Source organism: Thamnophis elegans, chromosome 8 (assembly GCF_009769535.1).
Source record: "Thamnophis elegans isolate rThaEle1 chromosome 8, rThaEle1.pri, whole genome shotgun sequence".
NCBI lineage: Eukaryota > Metazoa > Chordata > Lepidosauria > Squamata > Colubridae > Thamnophis > Thamnophis elegans.
This window is the reverse complement of record NC_045548.1, coordinates 29,739,217-29,764,928: the sequence shown is the minus strand read 5'-3', so window position 1 is coordinate 29,764,928 and position 25,712 is coordinate 29,739,217. Positions and strand designations below refer to the sequence as shown.

Genomic DNA, 25,712 nt, shown 5'->3' with positions numbered 1-25,712 from the left:
CAGGGAGGCATGGTGCAACTGCAGCAGGGCTTGGGGTTGTTGCTGCTGATGGGAGAGGATGCACAAGGGTGTGTCAGTAAGGGAGGTACAGTGTGAACCTGGTGGGACTTGGGATTGCTGCTGATGGGTGGGGAAATATGCACGAGTGGCTGGAGAAAGAGATGTTGAGCAGGTGGGGAAAACTTATCTGAACAACTTACTACCTTCCTTGCTGGCTTCCTGTTGACTTTGTTATAGGAAACTGCAACTATGTGGCTACAGAATGCTGCACTTGTGGTAAATGTGAGCTGTTTGTTGAGTGCTCTGATCGCAATCATGATATTGTGGGAGTAGTAGAATGGCCAAAATTTTGAGGACCAGTCATAACCACCCCTCATTCAATACTGTCATAATTCCCAACAAACACTGAACTAGTGGTTAACTAGCTGTAAACAGGTAGTCTTAGGTTTACAATTGTTTGTTTAGTGACCATTTGAAGTTACAACGGCATTGAAAAAAGTGACAGGACCGTTTTTCACACTTAACAACCATTGTAGCATCCCCTTGAACACATTATCAAAATTCACATGCTTGGTAACTGACTCATATTTATGACAGTTGTCATGTCCTGGGGTCATGTGATCCACTTTTTGCAATCTTCTGACAAGCAAAGTCAGAGGGAAGCCAGGTTCATTTCGCAGTTGTGTTATTAATTTAATAACTGCAGGGATTCATAAAACAACTGTGCCAACAAAGTTGTAAAATGAGGCCAAATTCACTTAACTCTCACTTAGCAACATAAATTTTAGGCTCCATTATGGTCACAAATCGCATATAGTATCTCTGCACAGTTCTGTTTTACAGCATTCAGTATTGTGAAAAAGCCATTGAAACTATTGAACTACAATTATTTGTAGTTCATCAAAATGTGTAGAGAGACGTGGTGTGGGAGGTGAAGAACAGAGTAAGAGGATTTGTCAAACTGGTTAAACTTGAAATGTCAAAAATCTCTTAGCTATCTTAATGCAATCTTGGAGTTGCTTTATTGCTATTTTTTATATTATTTATTATTTTATCATAAAAATACAAAACAATAAAACAAAATGAAACAATAAAAGCATACATTCAACCCTCACAACAACAACAAAAGAAAAAAAATAGTGTGCAAAAAAGAGGAAAAAGTGATTAATTAAATTTAACATTTAACATGTAGGATTCACCCTTGGCTGGGTGCTGAAAGAAAATAAACTAAATTCTCCTCCCCTTGTACATACATACATACATGCACATATCAAAGAAAAAAAGCAGTCAATAGGTTGAGCTAAACATTACACTAATCTTTAAATCCCTCTTTTAACCATCTGTTATTATACTTAGCACATAGAAAATCCACAAACTGTTTTCAACCTCTTATAAAGCTATTTAGTCCCTTATCTGTAATCAAAGCAGTTAATTCTGCCATCTCTGCTATTGCAGTCAATTTCAAAATCCATTCTTCAACAATCAGCATCTCCCTCCCCCCAGTGTTTGGCAAATACAATCCTCGCAGTGGTAACCATGTGAAGGACTAGCTTATCAGTATGTTTTCACATATTTGCAACCACAAACACCTCCCCCCCCAACCATAAGCTTAAAAAGTAAACCTGGATTTTGACTACATTCCAGCACTTATTTGAATTTCCTTTATACATTTTCTGGAGTACAATGGTACATCATTTTATAAAAGTTTTCTTTCAAACTGTAATTTAATGTACATTTTAGTCCATTGGTCCATACACTTCCCATTTATCTAGCATTATATTATACCCCAAAATTTTGCCCATTTTACCGTGCACTCTAATGTATTCATCTTCTAGGTTCATCTTGAGGAATATTTTATATATTTTAGAAATCAAGTGGTCAAGTGGAGATAACCACTCTATTGCTGTTGCTGATTCAATATAATAAATCCTCTTTCTATAATTTAGTATATCAACTTGTAATTTTTGTGTTAAAATTGTACTTCCAGATATGTATAATGCCTGCAAAGATGTGGAGGCTCCATCAAGCAATATTAAGGCATTAGGTCTGTTGTGTGGGAAAGATGTTAAAGACTGTAATGCAACCAATTGGATTCAGTATATGTTTAGCAAAGATAATGGCCAGGCTCCCTTCAACATGATTCCAATATTTTCAGGTAGGAAATATGGACATTTTAATATTCTTTTAGTTTTTGTGCAATCTAGTAGATGCTGAAGTTTTATCATGCTATAAATAGTTGGATGATGTCACTTGGAACATTTTAATATAGGTGCAATTATATTCCACTTAAAGTTGAACATTTATCTTTATCCTTTAATTAAACAGAAATAAACAGAAAAGAGGGAGAAAGGGCAAAAATACATTGTGACATTGATTGGTTGATTGAGTTGAATTGATTATATGTAATTATATTGAACAAAAGTGTTAATGTTTTCAATTTTTTCTAATTGCAATGAATTGTGTTCAGCATTGAGTTCTGTTGATAATATATGTACATAATATATTTTATAGATTTTCCTCTTAAAAGCACACTGATTTTTCCAAAACAACTTGTTTGATAGATTCAGTCTTACAAAGTTAGAGATGTTTTTTGCATCATTGCATATGCTGTATGATATGTAATATAGTAATACAGTGTTATTTGTTTTGTGTTCCTCACTGTCTATGTAATGTATTTCTCCATTTGGAACTTGGCCTTACCTTGAATGAGAATTCACTATTAAAAGTGTTAGATAAAATTGGAGGTTCTTTTACAATGGAGTCCTTTGTTTCATTGATAGATAATACTATTGATAGATTTATCTCACTTGGAAAAGTGTATCCTCAAGGATTTAGTTTGCCTTTCAACTGAATCTCACATCCTATGTGGCCCTGAAAAAACATTTATAGATGCCAAATATATAATCCTTGATTTGGATTTTGAGTCAGGTTTAAAGTCTTGAGCCAATGCAGTGATCTCATTTACATATATTTTTTAATATTTTGTCTGTTTTCCTTTAAGCGAGGTTTGATGTCTTATCCTCTAGATTAGGGGTCTCCAACTTTGGCAACTTTAAGACTTGTGGACTTCAACTTCCAGAGTTCCTCAGCCAGCTTCTAGAGACCCCTGCTCTAGATCTGAGATGGAGAAAGATGGCCCCTTTATGACTTGTGGACTTCATGCTGGCTCAGGAATTCTGGGAGTTGAAGTCTACAAGTCATTGTTCCCCACCCCTGCTGTAGATGCTGGAGGGAAGGTGTAATAGTGCCTCCCACATATTTCCCTGCAGGGATGAAGCTATTGCAAAACATTGCTCATGTATTGCTGTACTGTCCTTTATATAATAGTGCTCCAAGCTTATTGGTCCATTCCCCTTTACTGACTGTTTAGATTTAGGAGCAAGTATACACTTTCTTTTGGAAGACTAGCCTGCTAATATCTTCATAAAAAAGCTAAATTCTTGGGACTTGTTTATTGTCTTTTATATTGCTTTATTTCATTTTTTAAATATGTGAATCTTGTGGCTTATGCATGGTGTATATTGAAGTATTAATTTTTAATGGCACAAAACTGAATTTGACAAACTATACAAATATTCTTATGAGTTAATTTAAAGAGCAATAGATTATATCTACACAGCTAATGCTATATTCTTGTTTCATAAATGTTATCTTCTCCCTTGTTAGATGTACCTATCCATGGGAAGATTCCTATGAACAATGCTACCAAAGGCTGCAATGAGTCTATGGATGATATCACAGGACCTTGTAGTTGTCAAGATTGTTCCATTGTCTGTGGCCCAAAACCAGAACCACCACCACCTCCTGCCCCATGGCTTTTGCTTGGTTTAGATGCCATGTGTGTTATTATGTGGATCTCCTACACAGCATTTCTTCTTATTTTCTTTGCAGTGGTTTGTGGCATCTGGTGTTACAGGTAGTCATTAAAAGCACTTTACATTAAAAATATTCCAACACTGTTCATATACTGTTAAATCAATTATACTTACTCACTGTTTAGCATCACTTTTAGAAACATTTATGTTCCTTACAAATGGTTTCTCAGTTAAATAGTCATTAATGTTTTCTATTCTCTAATATGATATACAATGTAAAATATGGAAATGGGCATCCTGTAGATCTGAAAACTAAATAAAATAAAACTAAAATGTTACATACTTGACCATTTCATCTATTAACATAATCAGATTTGGCAAAATCATACAGGATGAGGGAAAGAATTCTTATACCGTAAGCAGTTGTGTTACATTGAGATCTCTTTTTCGTTAGTGTTGATTTACACAATGTTGGCCTTGATCAGTGGGGGATAAATGAATGGTATGCTTCCAGCTGTATTACTAGTGATTCTAAACCACAGAGCCATTAGAAAATGGGCTGAGTAAACATAATTTAGAATCATTGTTAATAACCATGGGATTTTTCACCTTTCTAATTGCTTGCTGAAAAAGGAGGATGGTTGGATTGAATGGTCTTGTAAAATACAGCATGTAACATTCTCTCAGTTTAGTTGCAAACTGATGTTTTGTAAAGCTGTGTATGTTAGACAGTTTCTCATCATGATAGATCTTAGTTTTTAATACCAATTGGATATTTTCAGTGTCTTGCTAAAATATACAATTACTTTTCAGGTACACATTGTAATTTAAGTTTGATAAGAGATGCCTGTACTTTTTTATATACCGTATTTTTCGGACTATAAGACGCACCTTTTCCTCCCCAAAAAGAGGATGAAAATCTGGGAGCATCTTATATACTGAATACAGCATTTTTGGCCTACCGAACCCCCGCCCCCTTTGCAAAAATAGACATGCAGAGGGATTGGGAGGCTTGCAAAGTGCTCCTAGGGGCTGGAGAGGGCAAAAACGAGCAAAAACCGGACCGTTTTTACTCGTTTTTGCTCCCCAGCTCCCAGGAGAACTCTACAAACCTCCCAAAGCTCTGCATTCCCCCCCCCCCTTTTTTTTTTTTTGCAAAAAACGAGGTATGCAGAGGGTTTGGGTGGCCTGCAGAGTGCAAAAACATTTTTTTAAAATTTACCTCTTCAAAATCATGGTGCATCTTATACACTGGTACGTCCTATAGTCAAAAAATACGGTAATTATACTTAGTCAAGTAGCCAATAGTTTATCTATAGTATGACATAAATTAATGTAAAATGCTTACTTGTGCTACATTGTCTGTGTTTATATAATTTACAGGAAGAGATATTTTGTTTCTGAATATACACCCATTGATGGCAATATTGCATATTCTGTTAACTCACATCAAAATACTGGTAAGTTCTAGAATATAAAGGAACCAATATTTGTGCTTTCTTCTAGAAATAACAGCCACAAATGTTAATTTGTTAATATTGCATGCTTTATTATGGGACATAATGGTCTGAAGTGTTTTGTATTTCATTATAATTTATTTGCTGTCAGTGACAAATAATTATAGAGCAAAATTGGTTCCTTCTTTCAACTCACCAATGTAAAAGCCTATACTCCCTAATTATTTCTGTTGTCTCCAGTCTCACAGCATTAACTCTGTTATCACATGGCAGCCCTATCACATCCTTTTTCACATGAAAACTTTTTAACATACCTTATTTTTATAGTATAAGACACACCTTTTTCCCTCAGAAAAGAGGCTGAAAATCTGGGTGGGCCTTATACACTGAATACAGCATTGTTTGCCTCCTGAAACCCCACCCCTTCACCAAAATGGCCATGCATAGCTTTTAGAAGGCTTTCAGAGAGCTCCTGGGAGCTGAGGAGGGCAGAAATGTGCAAAAAATGGGCCCCAGGAGCATTCTATAAGCTTCCTAAAGGCTATCTATGCCCCTTTTTTGGCAAAAAAGGGCCAGTTTTCACAAAAAAACAGCCATTTTTTGTTTGCCCCCCCCCCCCAGAGCACTCTACAAGCCTCCAAGAGCTATTCATGCCCTTTTAAAAAAAACGTGCCCGTTTTCATGAAAAAATGGGCTGTTTGGGGAAGGTTTGCAGAGTGCAAAATTTTTTAAAAAAAATTTGCCTCTTCAAAACCTTGGTGCGTCTTATACTCTGAAAAATATGGTAATTCTTTTTTTCCCCACGCAAAATTTGAAAACATTCAGATTTTCATAAAACTATGTTGGACACAGAAATCTGAATTCTGACAGTGCCGAATCAAATACTTCTATTGTGATTTTCTTTACAGTAAAAAAAGAAAAACAATTTCATATCAACAATTCATAGTTTCAAAAATAACAGGACAATAAAAACATGTTTGATTAAAAATTTTGTGCTGTTGTATGTTATTTGATATTTGTGACTCTCTCATTGCAGGAGAAGTTACTTGGTGTGAAAGATTTGGTGAGAAATTTGAGAATATTTTAAGAGTTACATTTACGTCATGGGGAGCTTTTTGTGTTCGGAATCCACGACCTGTTATTCTGTTCTCCTTGATTATCATTGCCATGTGTTCCTCAGGCTTGGCATTTCTCAAAATAACTACAAATCCTGTAGATCTGTGGTCAGCCCCAAATAGCCAAGCCCGGAGAGAGAAGGAATACTTTGATAATAATTTTGGACCTTTCTTCCGTACTGAACAAATCATTATTCAGGCAGTAAATACCACTCCAGAGATGTATAAGCCATATCTTCCAGGACCAGATGTTCCTTTTGGACCTCCACTTACAAAACATATCTTGCATCAGGTAATATAGGAACTAATATATTGATATTCAATTAGTGTATGTACAAGTTAAATTCATATTCTTCTGTTTGATCAACAGAATTTCTAGTGAACATTTAGTTTGGATCCGATGGAATGAGTTATGCAAAAGCTGATTATTATTTTTTTGATTGTACTATGATAGAATAAGAGTTGATAGGATTTGGGGTGAGATTGCTTGTGGAAAATAAAAGGCATAAAAACTAAAATGGGTCATAATTAGCTTTCAAATCAAGGAACAGAATCAGTGATGGGGGAATTATAAGATTGCAAGAAAAATGCTTTTAATTAAAGCATACTCTTTTGTAGAAAGCTCAATAAATTGCATATTCACTTAAAGTGTGTGTTTGTGGGTGTATTTGTGTGTGTAAGCAACTTTTTTGCTATAAACTCACTAAATTTTATGTTTAACTTAACATATTATGTTAAACTTAATAAAGAAAACACATAGAAATACACACATACTCACACTTTCTTTTTCAATCGTATGATACTGTATTTAATATTGTATTTTTGTCATTTGAATTGATTCTGTTTTTTTAAGTACTTTTTTCAAAATTTGTTAAAAAGTTACTTTGGCTCATTGTGCTTGATATCTTGCTTTTAATTAAAATGTTGATTACAATTAACTTCATCTATCATATCTTAAAGATACAGAGAGAGACTATTCTGTCTCATTGGTAAACTAAGTAATATTTTTTTTATTCTCTCATATTTGTAGATACTAGATTTGCAAAATGGTGTTGAAAACTTAACTGCATCTTATCAAAATGAAACTGTAATGTTGAAAGACATTTGCCTGGCACCTCTTGCTCCCTACAATAACAACTGTACTATTCTGAGTGTTCTCAACTACTTCCAGAACAGTCATTCTAGGCTAGATGCTAACATTTCTGATGAATTCTATACCTATGCTGACTTCCACTCTCACTTCTTATACTGTGTCAGGTAGGCCCAGTCAAAAATACCACCCCTGTCTCTTGATTACATACTTTTGTAACTTTAAAATTCTGTTAGGCTGATTTTCTTTTATATATAATTAATAGATAGATAGATAGATAGATAGATAGATAGATAGATAGATAGATAGATAGATAGATAGATAGATAGATAGATAGATATGGTTAACTGCCTTGAAGGCTCATCAGTGGTATAGTATTCAAACCAGTAATACTTTTGCTTGTTTGATAAATAATTAAAATATCCACCCAAAGCTAAACAAATAAGTTAGCACAATTAATGAATTCAATCTTGAAATATAATTAGTAAGGATGCATTTGCCCAAGAGTTAAGACTTTCTTTAAGATTAACCATAATTCCATTTCTTGGGACTTTGCTTAATATTACTTAAACCAGATCAGAATGTGTTTTGTTGAAACATATGTACTAACTAAGCCAGAATACCTCTAAATGTATTATTTAGCTCTCGGGTAATACAAATTATCTAAATATGAATTCATAAAGTGAACTACTGTGCCCTAAAATTTTCCAAATTAAGGCATATTTTGAAAGTTTATACTTGAAAAAATATTGTTCAATAATTTGTAAATTAAAACCTTAATAAATGACATTTTTTTTGTTCACCATATATTTACTTCTAAAATCTGTGTACGCTAAAGGTCTTCTGAAAAGCCAGATCTTTATGAGTCATTGCAATTTACTTGTTTGATAAATAATTAAAAATCCACCCAAAGCTAAACAAGTAAGTTAGCACAATTAATGAATTTAATCTTGAAATATAATTAGTAAGGATGCATTTGTCATAAGAAATACCAGCTTACAAGTTCTGATCACATTGTGTCCAAATTTGATAGGGCTCCAGCATCTCTGAATGACACAGGTCTCCTTCATGAACCTTGCTTGGGGACATTTGGTGGTCCTGTCTTCCCATGGCTGGTGATGGGAGGATATGATAGTAAGTGTGATGTACCTCTTCGTTTTATTGCTGAAATAAGCAGGTCTGTAAATCCACTTTCTTTTTAGACAGTCCAAATTATACCGTCTTATATTGTAGATATGTAAATTGCTGCTGATATTTATTTGCTAGCATGTTATGTTATAATGTGTGGGACATTATAACTAACAAATTACTGTTTCTAGACTAGAGAAATAAAAATGCTGGCAGGAATTCAGGCAGATGCAAAATGCTATTTTGCTCTTATTTTTACAAGTAAGGTAGCATCATTTTAAACAAGTATGTGTGTAGCAGTGAGGAGCTTGATAACTGTGAACTGGTACCTTTATTTTGTATTTTATGTGTGTATGTGTGTGTGTTTGAAATAGTTTTTCATCTACTTTAATCCTTTATTAAATATTTAGATGAAAATTATAATAATGCCACAGCACTTGTGATCACATTTCCTGTCATAAATTACCAGAATGGCACAGAAAAGATGATGAAAGTTTTGGCTTGGGAAAAGGAGTAAGTTTTTTTCTAATGTTTTCTAAATTTGAATTTGAATTTTATTAATATTTATAGGCCGCCCTTTTCCCTGAGGGGACTCAGGGCGGCTTACAAAGTATAGGGGGGGGGGGGACACAAAAACGATGAACATAAACATTACATGAGTATAAAATAGTAAAAATCTTATTTTAAAAATAAGATATAAAATTTATCTTATATAATCTTTATAAACTTTTCAAATTGAAGTTCAGTAAATTATTCCTGCTTAGTAATTTTATAACTACGAAGTACTTTATTACTACTAATAATAAAGGTACGCTTTACAGTGTTTTAAGTGCTCCAAAACAAAAGGAGCAACTTCATGTTTTTATAACATGAATATTTATTTATCTGAATATTTATTCATTTAAAAAGTTATATTAATAGCTTTTTCAGTTCTTTCAGCATAGGAATTATATTATACAAACCTTGTTTTATACTTACAACCAACAGATTTTACTTTTAAAATCTTAATTGGGTAGATCAAGGATAGTTTTAATTTGAACTATCTGAAAAAAAACATGTTATGTTTAAGCATAAGAAATGTAGGAACTTACACCAAAATTAATATATATTGGCAATGCAGGGTGCAATTTAACAATAAAATATTGAAATAATTTGTGCACATATTGCTCAAAGATTTGTGTTTAATAGAGTTTGGCTAGTTTAGCTTTCTTAAAAATTATTGACATTCTTATCTGTTTTTCAGGTTTATCAATTTTGTGAAAAACTATAACAACCCAAATTTAAGAATTTCCTACTCTGCTGAACGTAGTATTGAAGATGAAATAAATCGAGAAAGCAACAGTGATGTTCATACTATTGTAATTAGCTATGCAGTCATGTTTGTGTACATTTCCATAGCTCTTGGGCATATTAAGAGTGTTGCTAGAGTCTTGGTATGCATCTTTTTAACTATTGAATTTAAATATAGAATTCAATGTCTTGCAAGTTTAGTTAAAATTGAGCACCTTAATATTTATTTTTATTTTATTTTGAACAGTTACCTCTTTAACAGCTATCCACCTTACAGTAGTAAGGTGGATGGGTAACATCCAGGTGAAACTCGAAAAATTAGAACATCGTGCAAAAGTTCATTTATTTCAGTAATGCAACTTAAAAGGTGAAACTAATATATGAGATACTCATTACCGTGACCCGTCAAAACCGCGGTCCACTAAAGCGCGCCCGATCAAAGCGCGTACGTGACGTCATCAGCAGCGCGACAAATAAAATTTAAATTAAATTAAAATTAAAATAAAATTAAAGCAAGCCGATTCACATAAAGGTAAGGGTTAGGGTTAGGTTAAGGGTTAGGGTTAGGGTTAGGGTTACGTTAAGCTTTTGCAGCAATTACTGCCTCAATGTGGCGTGGCATGGAAGCTATCAGCCTGTGGCAATGCTGTACCAGGATGCTTCAATAGCGGCCTTCAGCTCTTCTGCATCCTTCGGTCTCATGTCTCTCATCTTTCTCTTGGCAATGCCCCATAGATTCTTTATGGGGTTCAGGTCAGGCGAGTTTGCTGGCCAATCAAGCATAGTAATCCCACGGTCACTGAGCCAGGTTTTGGTGCTTTTGGCAGTGTGGGCAGGTGCCAAATCCTGCTGGAAAATGAAGTCAGCATCCCCATAAAGCTCGTCTGCGGAAGAAAGCATGAAGTGCTCCAAAATCTCCTGGTAGACGGCTGCGTTGACCCTGGACTTAATGAAGCACAGTGGACCAACACCAGCAGATGACATGACTCCCCAAATCAGTACAGTCTGTGGAAACTTCACACTGGACTTCAAGCATCTTGCAGTGTGTGCCTTTCCATTCTTCCTCCAAACTCTGGGTCCTTGGTTTCCAAATGAGATGCAAAAGTTGCTCTCATCAGAAAAGAGGACTTTGGACCACTGAGCAACAGACCAGATTTATTTTTCTTTAGCCCAGATGCTTCTGACGTTGTTTGTTGTACAGGAGCAGCTTGACAAGAGGAATATGACATTTGAAGCCCATGTCCAGGATCTGTCTGTCTGTGGTGGCTCTTGATGCACTGACTCCAGCCTCAGTCCACTCCTTGTGAAAGTCCCCAACACTTTTGAATGGCCTTTTCCTGACAATCCTCTCCAGGCTGTGGTCATCCCTGCTGCTTGTGCACCTTTTTCTTCCACGCTTTCCCCTTCCACATAACTTTCTATTAATGTGCTTTGATACAGCACTTTGGGAACATCCAACTTCTTTTGCAATTAACTTTTGAGGCTTTCCCTCCTTATGGAGGGTGTCATTGATGGTTTTCTGCACAACTGTGAGGTCAGCAGTCTTTCCCATGATTGTGATTCCTACTGAACCAGACTGAGAGACCATTAAAGGCTCAGGAACCCTTTGCAGATGTTATAGCTTAATTAGCTGATTAGAGTGGGACACTTTGAGCCTAGAATATTGCACCGTTTCACAATATTCTAATTTTCTGAGATTGTGGATTTGGGGTTCTCATGAGTTGTAAGCCATAATTATCACAATTATGACAAATCACGGCTTGAACTATCTTGCTTTGCATGTAATGAGTCTATCTCATATATTAGTTTCACCTTTTAAGTTGCATTACTGAAATAAACGAACTTTTGCACGATATTCTAATTTTTTGAGTTTCACCTGTACAGTATCAAGAAAGTGTATACCCATATGTGCTGTAAATTATCCCTACAGTCTTCTGGAAATTAGCAAATTTATTTATCATTTTGTTTAGCAGTTTTTCTCTTAAAATTTATATATACATGGAGAGCTCCCTAATTGCTTTATACAATACAGTATATGTTGTCTAATAGTGCTGAAGATAACATGTTTCAGAACAATAATTTTCCTAAATAAGTAAAAGAGATTTGAATATATATTACATATTATCTGGATTAGAAATTGATGTGCCTGATGTTGCCTGTTCACTTTATATTTCTTAGAATGAAATATACATGCTTTTTTGGGGCACAAGTAATAAAGTGCAGCTGGTTTGACAAACTATTAAATTGTAATTATGTTGTAAAAACAGAATTTTAAAAAGGCTCTCATTGTATGTTGTCTTTATTTACTAGGTGGATTCAAAGATCTCATTGGGTATTGCAGGCATCCTGATAGTGCTAAGTTCAGTTGCATGTTCTTTGGGTATCTTCAGCTATTGTGGAGTCCCTCTCACACTAATTGTTATTGAAGTCATTCCCTTTTTGGTGTTGGCTGTTGGAGTGGACAACATTTTCATTATTGTTCAGACATTTCAGGTATTTTTATTAATATAACATATACAGTAAGATGATATTTGCATATGCACCATTTTGTTGGAATAAATTAGTGGTGTTTTTGCCTATGATTCTTTCTCTGGCTCGGATAAGAAATATAAGCCAAAATGATAATCAGTCTAGCTCACCCTGTTAGTAATAGCTCTCACAAGGTTTGGATGGAAACTTTTTACAACTTATCTAGAAATACTGAAAACTGAACTTTGGCCCTTTTTTGACCTGCTGATGGCCAAGGTGCCTATGAAGGTTCCATTGTAATTAATATAGTTTGGCTTTTTGCGATAATGTGTTGATAATACACTAACTTTTTAAATAGTATTTGGGTGGCATTGAATATCTGTTTCTGGGCAGCAAGGAGAATACTATGTTTGCGAGCTTTCTGGAAAGCTTCATTTGACCTCTGTGGGAAACAACCTGCTCTTCAGCATGGTGCAAGAGTGTGTCTGATGACACTTCCCTCATGCCTGCAAACTCCATTGCATGGAATAGCCGTAAGTAGTGTCTGTTATGCAGTGGTGGGTTCCGGATCCTGGTGCAACCGGTATGGTGCAACAGGACCGGATGTCCACATGCACGTGCACAGCACACGCGCAGCGCATACATGCATACTTACCACCCACGACACTCCGTGACGGTTCCACAACGCTCCAGCTGCTCAGCGGAGCATCGCGCAGAGGCTGTGCGCTCTGTGCGCACGCATAAGCCCCGATCAGCTCGAATACAGGTAAGGAAGGTGGGTGGGCCCTCCAGAGCACTGTCCTGGAACTGTATGTGGTGCTCCCATCAGGCATCGGTACACGTGTACCAGGGTGAACCGGTCGTATCCCACCACTGGTCTTATGGGAAGAAAGGTTTCGTAGCCATGATTCATAGCAAGCATGGCAAGTAATTGAAAGGCATTTTTCGTACATGTGTATATGCAGTTGCTTAATTCTGATAGTTCAAAAAAAGGCATTTCTCCTGTGTATGCACAGACATACAACAAGAAGAAACCTTTTAGAAGGAAAAAACACACCATATATTTGAGAGAAGAAGGAGTTTAATCTTTCCAGAAGGATAGCCATGTTGATAAATCTTACAAATTATCCCTTTTAAGGGTTTTGTAAAGGCATTAATAATAAGACTAAAATAGGATAATTGCTACACCAGTGAAAAGGGTGATTGCCTGTTCTCAGAGGGAAAACCAATATTTAGGTTGGAGAAACTCTGCTGTTTATTTTGGATTTTTACAATATTTTAAAGAAGAATATTTAGAATTTCGGAGAGTTTTTACAGTGTCCATGCATGCATATGAGTGTTGATGTAGGCCTGAATGACCATACAGATATAAGATATATTACTGATTGTTCAAAAAATAAATGGATAGCCTAGACCTGTGATGGTGAACCTGTGGCACGCAGAGCCATATTTGCTGGCACGTCAGCATGTGCGTGCTGGCCAACTGATTTTCGGCCTCTGGAGGACTGGGGGAGGCTGTTTTCAGGAATGAACTTCTAGTTGACCCATTGGGCCTGTTTTTCACCTTCCCCAGCCTCCGGAGGCTTTCCTGAAGCCTGGGGGGGGGAACGGCTCCCCCCCCCCCCCCCGGAAGTCCTCCAGAAGCCGGAAACGGATTGTTTCTGAACTTCCGGTTGACCCATTGGGGCTGTTTTTTGCCCTTCTCAGCCTCCAGAGGCTTTCCTGAAGCCTGGGGAGGGTGAAAAATGGCCCCAATGGGCCAACCGGAAATTTGGAAATGATCCATTTCTAGCTTCCAGGGGGCTGGGAGAGGCCATTTTTGGCTTCCCCAGGCTTCAGGAAAGCCTCAGGGGGGGGGTGCATGTGCATGTGGGCGGAGAGGATTGAATTAGTGTGGGCACGTGTGCAATTGTGCATACGGACACAATTTTGGCATTCCATAAGAAAAAGGTTTGCCATCACTGGCCTAGACCCTAGAGCCTTTGAGGTTGGTAATGAAGCATATTTCTCCATTTTTTTTTAACTAAAACAATTTGGATCATGGATCTGATACACAATTTGATTTAATGATTGAATTATAATTTCAGAGAGATGAACGGCTTCAAGATGAAACCTTAGATAAGCAGATTGGTCGAATCCTTGGGGAGGTGGCTCCTAGTATGCTTCTTTCCTCATTTTCTGAGGCTGTGGCTTTTTTCTTAGGTAAGATTTGTAAATTTTTGGATTTTTTGCATTTTGGAATTAATTATTTTCTCTTATTCTATGACTAGTATTTTAAAAAAAAGTAGAATAAGCAAAACCATTCTTTCCAAATCCTTGAAAATCAACAACAGCCCCAAGTGAGGGCTGAATAGAGGCGTTTTAAAAGGAACAAGTGAAATACATTTCAGTAGAATGCCAAAACTGGTGAAATATAAACTGCCAAATTCTTGATAGCAATGTGGAAACATTATTTTAACCCAGTCTTGTTTATGAACAGAATATTGCCCATATCTTTACTTTTCACCAAATGTATTTCTGATAAAGCTGGGAAAACGGATATATTATGGAATGAAACCTATTCTATAGGTTTCTATGGAATAGGTTTTGGGTTCATTTCTGCAAGTTATTTCTGAATTTAAAGCATCTATTCAGTTAAATGCTGAGTATTGAATAAGAGCCCTTAAACATATTGCTGTATACGGAAACATTTTCTGTGGTTCTAGTATGGGAGTCTAGGCATAATATCTTCATAGCAAACCAGAATTTGGGAGAAAATCACAATGGTAATGCCTACTGTTTGGAATGCTTTTATTGAAGTAATTCCCCATTTTTTTTCACCATCGTCTCATGAATTGTAGAAATGTACTGGTTAGTAATTTATTTTCTTTTTAATGACAGTGTTTTACATAAGTTACCATTTAAAAAAAATGGGTTGGCAAATTGCTTCATGATATTTTATGGGAAGTGATATATAAATGTTTGAATATATTCTTTTGTATTGAGTTAGCATGACATGCATCTGTTTATTTTTCTCTTTTAGGGAGCTTGTCTACTATGCCTGCAGTTCGTACATTCTCCCTCTTTGCTGCTGTGGCTGTCTTTATTGATTTCCTTCTGCAAATTACTTGCTTTGTAAGTCTCTTGGGCTTGGATGTTAAGCGCCAAGAGGTAAGTTCATTATAAGCTCTTTTCATATTTGTTTTGGATCAGCATTATTTTAGCAGCATATTCATTTTGGCATTTTTTATATTCCAGAGTAATCGATGTGATATCCTGTGCTGTATCAAAGGTCATGAAGAAATCAGTAGTTTCCATCACTCTAAAAGCATGTTGTTTCAATTTTTCAAAAACATTTATTCTCCGTTTCTTCTTAAAGAGTGGATGAGACCAATTATTGTACGTACACCCTCATTATTTTAGCTAAAGTTCCTTTTGATTTAAAATATCTAAACTCTAGATAATAATCTAAATGCAATCATGAGATTTTTAAAAAATGGTATAAATATATTTAATTTTGTGTTCATTTCTGGCTGGTTTTCAGAATACTAAAAATCAGTTCAGTAGTCTGAACAGATTAATGCTAATTTTACTTACATTTACTGTAACAGGACCATGTTAAATATTTCTTCCACCCTATTGCTAATGTATCATGACACCGTTTTAATCTTTAAATGGAAGAGCTACAGTATATTTTCTTGCAGCACTGATTTATTCTATAGATTTCAACTATGTAAACCAAATCTTGAACAGGTTTTAGATAAATGCATTTTGTGAGACAAAGATGATTTTACTGTATTTCAGATATCCATATTTGTGGGTGTGTTATCATTCAGCATAGCAGTTGTCAACAAAGTTGAGATTGGCCTGGACCAGAGATTATCAATGCCTGATGTAAGTTTTTCAACTGCTTGTATCACTACTCTTTTTTTCTTAGGAAATATTAAACATTTCCTGAGAATTTCCTGATAATGACAGCTCCCTATTTGTGCATATAACAAATAGATTAGAGAGGAGAGGGAGGGAGGGAGGGTGGGAGGGAGGGAGAGAAAAGATAGCAATAGCACTTAGACTTATATACCACTTCACAGTGCTTTACAGCTCTGTCTAAGTGGTTTACAGAATCAGCATATTGCCCCCGAACAATCTGGATCCTTATTTTACCCACCTCGGAAGGATGGATGGCGGAGTCAACTTGAGCCCGTGAGAATCAAACTGCTAAACTGCTGGCAGCTGGCAGTCAGCAGAGGGAGCCTGCAGTACTGCATTTTAACCACTGCGCCACCAAGAATGTGGAGATATTTTCTTACTTTATTCTCCCATCCCTTGTATTCTCTCTCTTTTAAAATCAGGATTCCTATTTGATAGTCTACTTCAATGATCTTGGCAAATACCTGCACGCAGGTCCTCCAGTATATTTTGTGTTGAAAGAAGGCCATGATTATACAACGCCAGATGGACAAAATATGGTCTGTGGAGGAATGGGATGTGACAACAATTCTCTGGTACAGCAAGTGTTTGATGCAGCAGAGATTAGCAGCTAGTAGGTATTCATTTTCCTTTTTCCTTAATGATTTTCTCTTGCTAATGATGTTCTGTTAGAAAGGAACAAACTGTTACTTAGACTCATCATTAACCAGCCTCTTGTGTAAGTCCAATATAAGAAAATTATCCAGGTCACACTCTTGATTTAGTATTTGTATTTCCTTTTGAATTACTAAGTTGTTATGTCCAATGTAGCATCATATTCCATATCATTCTTGTAGCCTCTCATGTTTAAATCCATTTTCAAATCAGTGTCCGTCTTGACCAATGAAACCTGTTTCTCTTCCACAGCAACTTTTAAATAGACAGTCTATCTATAGAGCAGCCACTCTCAAAATTAACTTCTGGGTCCATTGTTCCAAAATAGTATGTTCAGTATTAAAATATTTTGCTTCATTCTGTATAAGTAAGTCAAATTTCATTCTCCTTTCATCAATCCTTGAACTTTTATTTAAAACTTCTTTCACTAAGGATTGAAGGAAACCCCTCTGGTGTTTTCAAGCTTGTCAATTCAAAGGCTTCTAATTCAGGTAGAACTCAACTTACACCATTTCGTTTAGTGACTGTTCAAAGATACACTGCCACTGAAAAAAAGTGACAATTTTTCACATTTATGACCATTGCAGCATCCCCATGATCACGTGATTTACATTCAGTTACTTGGCATCTGGTTCATATCTATGATGGCTTCAGTGTCCTGCGATCATGTGGTTTATACTTTGCGATCTTCTGACAAGCAAAATCAATGGGAAAGCTAGATTCATTTAACAACTTTGTTAATTTAATTTAACAACTGCAGTGATTCACTTAACAAATGTGGCATTTGTTAAGTGATTTTTGCCCCATTGTATGACTTTTCTTGTCACAGTTGTTAAGTGAACTACTGCAGTTGTTAGTAACATGGTTGTAAATTGAATCTGGCTTCCCCGTTGACTTTACTTGTCAGAAGTTCGCAAAAGGATATCACATGACACACACACCCGGACACTGCAACTGTCATAACTACGAGTCAGTTGCCAAGCCTTTGAATTTTGACCATGTGACCATGGGAATGCTGCAGTGGTAGTAAGTCACTTTTGAAAAACAGTCATATCACTTTTTCCAGTACCATTGTAAATTTGAACAAAGGACTATCTGTATATTTTTTAAAACTTATGGTATCTGGATTGAATGTATATATTTTTAAAAAATATTCAGTTTGTGTAGAATGTAAAATGTTTGACAAATGATGGTACCATTTTCATATTTAGTACAAGAATTGGCTATGCACCTTCTTCCTGGATTGATGACTACTTTGACTGGATCAAGCCACAATCTTCCTGTTGCAGAACTTATAACACCACTGGAGCATTCTGCAATGCTTCAGGTACAGCTGAATTTCAAAGCTTAATGAATTAATTGAATCTGAGCAAATCAGTTTTATATGAATGAAGACAAATGTTAATTTTATGAATATTTTCCAATAACATTTATACAGTTATCAATCCATCATGTGTGCGCTGCCGGCCAATGACTAAAGAAGGAAAACAGAGACCTGAGGGTGAAGACTTCATGAAATTTCTCCCTATGTTCCTCTCGGATAATCCTAATCCGAAATGTGGCAAGGGGTATGTTTGGAAGGGCATTGAGTCATAAAAACCCTGGCTTTCTTTGTCTATATAATAATGCTCACAGCACAAGAAGTGCAAAATAAAGCTGAACTTTAATTTTATATTTGGGTAGGCAAATATTGCTTAATAAATATAATTTAATCTTAGCATAATTATTGCCATCATTGAAACACACCAATTGAAGGATATAACTTCCATCTAGAAGGAACTGAAGTAATTGAAAGGGAAGATGAATACACCTGTATGCTAATAATAGTTGTGGAGGTAAATACTCCCGATCAGTTCAAATAATATTTTCTAAAAGGGGTGACATGATAGCAGTGTTCCAATATTTAAGGTGCTGCCACAAAAAAGAGGCAGTCAACCTATTCTCCAAAATGTCTGAAGGAGGACAAGCAGCAGTGGATGGAAACTAATCAAGGAGAGAACCAACCTAGAACTAAGGAGAAATTTCCTGACAGTGAAAGCAATTAATCAGCGGTATGGCTTATCTTCAGAAGTTGTGTGCACTCCAACACTGGAGGTTTTTAAAAGATTAGACAACCATTTGCCTGAATTATAGGATTTTCTATCTGAGCAAGGGATTGAACTAGAAGATCTCCAAGCTCCCTTTCAACTCTGTTAGTCTGCTATTGTTAAAATAAATCAAGAACTTTCAAAAGGACATGAAGTAGTGAATAATGAAGTTATTTGTTATTTATGTTCAAATTTGTACTTTAAACTTAAAATAAAAATGGTTAGTTGGTTTTAATAGCAAGAAAAACTAGTGGGAAAAGGAGCTCAACATTCATGGGAGTTTCTAAGAAAGGAAACAGTAATTTTGCATATAATTCTAGAAAACAGCATTTTTCTCTGAAAAGAGAATATTCACTATAAAGTGAAATGCACAGGAACAGTATTACAGTTTAAGCTTCATAACGACATAGTCCAGGATTATACACTGTTCTTGTATGAGGTGAAATCTCCGGACCAGATTAATTTATTTTGTGGTACAGAATGAAATAATTAATGGTTTGGTCAAAACAATATAAATTGCCTGAAACAATGTAGATCAGAACAGATAAAATGCTACAGTTGAAGCTTTAGGACATAGAGTCCTATCTTCAAAAATATATGATCTAAGAAACTTTAGACTATTAAGTCTGAGTCAATATCTGGAAAGAATACATTATCAAACAATGTCAGGCTGCATTAATCTATTACGATTTTATCAAATCATTTGATTTGTAGTCCCATAATATTCAGAATGGCAAGTGAATTAAACATTAACTAGGTTAATGTTCTGTGGATTTTGCAGTTGATTTTGTAATGGTATTAAACTGAAGAGGTAAAATTGAGTGGCTTTGCCACCATAAAATGTTCAGTAAAACATATGGTTTTATATTTTTGATTTAGTAGTATAAATTGAAACTCTAGTGTTTCTGCCTATATCCTATAGTACTCTCATTTTAAAAATTGTAAAATTCTTGTGCTATGAGCAAAGATCCAATCTAAGTCAGTAGTAGAAAATTAAAAATAGTGGATCTTCATAATCCAGTACTTCATTTGCATATATGCTCAATAGTGTACAGTATTTGTCCATTAAAAAGGTAAAAGTAAATAGAAATTGAAGAGAGCATGGCTGGCTGTACTACAATTTGTATCTTGCCTGGGATGGTGGCTGGTGTTATCACTGAATGCATGAGGCCACTTCAGCCCTAATTGTGTTCCAGAGCCATTATGCCCCTTAAAACCTACAAATATAAGAAACAATTCCATGATTTCTTTGGAGAGTGATTTTTTTAAAGAGATGCAATAGTACCATACCTTTATAAGCCTTCTTGATCCATATAAAAAATAGTCCTAAAATTTATCCAATGGCAAATATAATGCTGCATGTGAAGTGTGTTTTTCCCATCCTCATTCTATTGCTTTGTGTTGTCTACTTTTAGCAAGTATTGATCTGTAGCATCTCCTAATAAGATAATAGATGCAAATTGAAATGACTGTTAGTCTGTTGATTTGAAAGAAGCCAGCAGCTTTTTTGATGTATGCAAACTATACTCTCTTTTTTCAGAGGACACGCTGCATATAGTTCTGCAGTCAACTTTATACACAACTCTTCTGAAATTGGAGCCACTTACTTCATGACTTACCATACAGTGCTAAAAACTTCAGCAGACTTTATTGATGCATTGAAAAAAGCACGGATTATTACGAACAATATTACTGCAGCCATGGTCCGCAAAGAAAAAAATGCTGAAGTTTTTCCTTACAGGTACAGTAATTCCTTTATGGGCAGAAAATTCTCACACAACTTGCTCACTAAGAATTAGAATTCGATTATGCAATATATGCTAGAACCCAATCTCCGAGCTTCTTCAGAAGTTGCCATTAAATTGTAAAGGGGGAAATTTAAAAATACATGGGAATAAATTATAATAGATTGTTATAAGAGCTAATATATTTCATTTAATCAAAGTTAAATTTTGTTCTGGACCACCATTTTTATTTTTATTTTTTGCTCTTTGTGCATGATTCTCCTAGGTCACTTGAAAGCTACTGCAAATTTTGATTATTATGAAGTGATGGCAATAGTGTTCTGATTTTTTTTCCCCTGTGCAATTTTTGTATTTTTTTAAACAGGAAAATATTAATAAGCCTGTGCAGAGATAGAACAGTTTGCAAATAATTAAAGCAATAATATTAATTTAGAATTATATTCAAAGTTTTCCTTTTTGCTCTGATTAATTCCTAAATGTTTGATTGACTGAAGTTTTGTGGCTTGGGTTCATAAATCTAGAGTCACAAATGAAAAAAAAATCTTTAAACTACCCAGTTTTGTCAGTCAATCAATCTTTAATCTGTAAATAAAGTATTTTTTAGTAACCTATTTTTCGGACTATAAGACACACAGGAGTATAAGACGCACCAAGATTTTGAAGAGGTAAAAAAGAAAAAAAAAGTTTTTGCCCTCCCCGGCCCCCAGGAACACTCTGCAGGCCTCCCAAACCCTCTGCATGTCCCATTTTTTCCAAAAACAGGGCACGCAGAAGATTTGAGAGGCCTGCAGAGTGCTCGTAGGGGCTAGGGAAGGCAAAAACATGACATCTAGAGGTTTGGGAGGCAAAAAACGGGCCCAATTTTTTGCAAAAATGGGCCCATTTTTTGCAAAACTGACACATGCAGAGGGCTTGGGAGGCCTGCAGAGTGCTCCTGGAAGCTGGAGAGAGCAAAAACGGTACTCCTGGGGTTCTTGGGAGGCCAAAAACAGGTCTGTTTTTTGCAAAAATGGGGTGCTCAGGGGATTTGGGAGGCCTGCAGTGTGCTCCTGAGGGCTGGTGAGGGCAAAAATGGACCCATTTTTTGCTTCCCAACACCCCACCCCCATGCATCACATTTTTGCCCTCCCCAGCTCCTAGGAGCAATCTGCAGGTCTCCCAAACCTTCTGCGTTGCCTGGTTTTGCAAAAAAACAAGCCTGTTTTTGACAAAAACGGAATGAGCGGGGCAGGGTTTCCAGGGGCCAAAAATGGCTGTATTGAGTTTATAAGATGCACCAAGATTTCCACCCCCTTTTAGGGGGGAAAGAACTGTGTCTTATACTCTGAAAAGTACAGTATTTGTCTTTCCTTCCAAAATAATAAAATTATTTTTTGCCACCATTAGTGGTGGAGAAACATCATTTTTGATGCTTTCAGTGGAAAAAAACAAAAAATGATCCAGAAAAAAACCCAAAATTGTTGTTTTTACTGCCATCAGAAGCAGACATTAAATAATTTTAATCTGGAGAAAGTTATGCTGAAAAAGGTGGAAGGGAAGAGGACAGCCAGCAGCAAGGTAGATTATTGTGATTAGGGTTGGACAAATTTATTAGATTCTTTCATTCTTGTCTTCAATTTTTGAAAAGTGGAAAGTGACTTTTTTAGAAGATGCTAAGTGGTAAGTTGTAGTTTATAAATGTTAACTTTACTTATCTTTCTCTTCATAGCTTGTTCTATGTTTTTTATGAACAATATTTAACAATTGTGGATGACACCATCTTTAATCTTGGCCTTTCCCTTGGATCAATATTCATAGTAACTATGGTGCTGCTTGGTTTTGAAATATGGGCTGCCGTTATTGTTTCCCTCACTATTGCTATGATACTGGTCAACATGTTTGGAGTGATGTGGCTCTGGGGTATCAGTTTAAATGCAGTTTCCTTAGTAAACCTTGTAATGGTAAGTTTAGCTACACTTTAATCCTAGCCTGTTTAAAAATGTTTGGTGCAAAACAAATGCTGCTTAAACTCTGTACAATTTATAGCCTTAAAATGGATATAAATGCTCAAAAGAATACATGCAGTGCTTGATATTCCTTGTAAAAATAAGTGTTTCCCTTTTTGTTTGTATTCATTTAGATCTCTCTGAAAATCTTGGTTTTAGAATAGTGACAAGATTTGTCTTAGATTTGGTGTCCATACTCAGCCAGATGATTTAGCCAGATAATGTGCACAGCTGCAAATGCCTCCAACAAAAAAATCATATCAGATAAAATTAATCATTGATTTTATAAATTGTTTTGAAATTAAATCTGGAAAATGTTTGCTGCTTTTGGACATCTTTACCAATTTGGTATTGAAAATTTTAAAAGAAAAAATGACAGAATTGCCCTCTTTACCCATTTTACTTTATGGTTTCCTGCCTACCAATGAGTGGTATTTTAATATCTTCCAAGCCTTATTCAGAGTAAATGTTTTCTTTCTCAGTAACTCTTTTTTAAGGATTTTTAACTTTTGGGAATCAAGATTTTGATGTCTCTTCACCAATAATGCATCTTTATTTGTGACTGCTTAATAGTTGACTTAATATGTGCTATGCTTAGAATAACTGATCTAATACAGATAGTCCTCAACTTACAATAGTTCTTTTAGTGACTGTTCAAAGTTACAGTGGCACTGAAAAAAGTGCCACAAGTCTATGACCATTTTTCAGTTACCAGCTTTGTAGCATCTCCACAATAAATGCCTCATTTAACAACAGAAATTTTCAGCTTAATTGTCGTAAGTTGAGGACTACCTATATTTAAAGAGAAAACAATATTCAATTATAAAAAAAATCTAATATCCCTGTTAAAATGCCAGTTTATTGAAATGTAAAAAATCATACCTCTGACATTGAAAGTGGTAAGAGAAAGAGGAAGAAAGAAAAAATCAAAGCGATAGTCACTTAAATCTCAAAAAACAGGCCTTTTAATAGCAATGTCTACACTTTTTATATCCAGTGTAATTATTGTGATAATTTAAAAGCCGTCTGCATATCTTGATAATTTCTGAGCTATAAATTTTTCTACAAAAAATGCCTATCTGCTGATAGACATTAGAAGCTGATAAAGAGGCACTTGGTATATAAATTGACTTGCTGCAGTTATTATTGCACTTAATGTGTTACAGTAGAGTCACTTTCCTGCTTTGTGTTATTTTGCATATATTCTCTAACAAATTCTAACTATTAGCATTTAATTGCCATTTATTTGAATGCCTTATGCTTTATAAAACAGTAGAATATCCTAATATCTACATGTTATTTTCTTTGCAGAGTTGCGGCATCGCTGTTGAGTTTTGTAGCCATGTGACAAGAGCATTCACAATTAGTACAAAAGCAACAAGAGTAGAGCGTGCTGAAGAAGCACTATCCCAAATGGGGAGCTGTGTAAGTAGCATTTTGTATGCTGTCTGCCAGGCAATAGAAGCCACAGGAATTGTGCCCAATTGTCTTAACAGCTCATGGCCTGTAGGCAATCAACATGTCAGCATATAGATGCAATCTATGCTGTGCATCTGTGTGATGCAAAGTTCACCTCTTCCTGTAGTTTGTAATTATAACTAAAAGCTTGGGGTGGATAACCATTTTAACCCTAAGGACTACAAATGAAGAACGGAATGTGTGTATGCACCACATGTCATATGCATACACTGGGGGGGGGGGGTTTCAAACTCACAGCATCACGTGACATATCAGGACTTTTCCCCCCTTCACTAACTGGGTGTGGACATGGCCAGCGCATGACACATCCGGCCCATGGTCCGGTAGTTTGACAGCTCTGGCATATTCTATTGCTTGTCTCCTCTTTTACTACTGAATCTTAGCAAGATTGCAGTGGAGAGAGAGATGAGGGCCCCCTTAAAAATATCCATCCGAGTTGCAGATCACTGTTTTGTTTTGATGTAGAACAATCTATAACAATCTAGGGTAGGAACACTGGGAAAAGGAAGAACACAATGAACCTTTCTCTTTCATTAAGTATATTTTTATTGAAAAACCAATGAACTGGTTCTCACCAACCTGACTAGTTGATAAGAGAAAAGTAGAAGTTTGTTTGCTAACCATGCAGGAGACAGGATGCTGATAAATTTCTGTTATTGATAATGATGCTGATAATAAAAAATAATGTAAAAATAAAAGAATTCTGACCTGTTGGGAAATGGGTACATTCACTATAACAGGACAATGTTTTGCTAGGTTTGTTACTTTTTTTTATTTCAATAGGTTTTCAGTGGTATTACACTTACAAAATTTGGAGGAATAGTGGTGCTTGCTTTTTCCAAATCTCAGATTTTCCAAGTCTTCTACTTCAGGATGTATTTAGCCATGGTGCTACTTGGAGCAACCCATGGTCTAATATTTCTTCCTGTCCTACTTAGCTACATAGGTAAGACAAAATTGGAATTTGTTTCAGATATACTGACCTATATGCCACACAGGCCACATTTAAACATTGTCATATCTTTATTTAACATAATAAATAAACTGGTTTAGCAAAATAGATCACCTAAGCATGTGCACACCCACTATTCATAATGAGAGTGAAACAAAAATTTTGTTCTCATGTTAAGGCATTTGGAGGGGAGGTGGCTTATTGTCGTGCCACAGTATACCAAAAAAAATCCCTAGCATAGCATTTTTTGAAATATTTCTATAGTAACAAATTTATTAATTTTAATTTAGCTTAAAATAAGCCATTTTCATAATTATTTTTGAAGTTGAAGGACTAATTAACATTTTGCGAAAGTAAAATTTAAGGAAGAGCAGATGTGTAAAAAAATACCCTTGCTTGTGGCAGGATTTATGCATCATGCTACATTAATATATTTTTGGCTTGTATTTGTGCCTTGTTTGTAAACTATGATCATGTCTTAACATGTGCACTAGGCCACACTACCTTATTCTATAAATTACGGCAGTGTGCTATACA

The 25,712-nt window shown here is 35.6% G+C and overlaps 1 protein-coding gene across 2 annotated transcripts in view; it reads left to right on the top strand.

Moving 5' to 3' along the window:
- The window catches only part of NPC1 (NPC intracellular cholesterol transporter 1), a 50,831-nt gene that overhangs the window by 22,365 nt on the left and 2,754 nt on the right, over positions 1–25,712 (top strand). For both annotated transcript variants that reach the window (XM_032223325.1, XM_032223324.1), the window contains exons 5-24: positions 1,988–2,155; positions 3,667–3,916; positions 5,199–5,275; positions 6,309–6,679; positions 7,418–7,644; positions 8,511–8,611; positions 9,016–9,118; positions 9,849–10,038; positions 12,206–12,388; positions 14,452–14,566; positions 15,387–15,514; positions 15,602–15,742; positions 16,148–16,237; positions 16,696–16,886; positions 18,139–18,254; positions 18,366–18,495; positions 20,555–20,755; positions 22,468–22,699; positions 24,056–24,169; positions 25,007–25,169. In XM_032223325.1, coding sequence (XP_032079216.1) covers positions 1,988–2,155; positions 3,667–3,916; positions 5,199–5,275; positions 6,309–6,679; positions 7,418–7,644; positions 8,511–8,611; positions 9,016–9,118; positions 9,849–10,038; positions 12,206–12,388; positions 14,452–14,566; positions 15,387–15,514; positions 15,602–15,742; positions 16,148–16,237; positions 16,696–16,886; positions 18,139–18,254; positions 18,366–18,495; positions 20,555–20,755; positions 22,468–22,699; positions 24,056–24,169; positions 25,007–25,169 — 3,291 coding nt within the window. The remainder of the gene's footprint in view (positions 1–1,987; positions 2,156–3,666; positions 3,917–5,198; positions 5,276–6,308; positions 6,680–7,417; positions 7,645–8,510; positions 8,612–9,015; positions 9,119–9,848; positions 10,039–12,205; positions 12,389–14,451; positions 14,567–15,386; positions 15,515–15,601; positions 15,743–16,147; positions 16,238–16,695; positions 16,887–18,138; positions 18,255–18,365; positions 18,496–20,554; positions 20,756–22,467; positions 22,700–24,055; positions 24,170–25,006; positions 25,170–25,712) is intronic.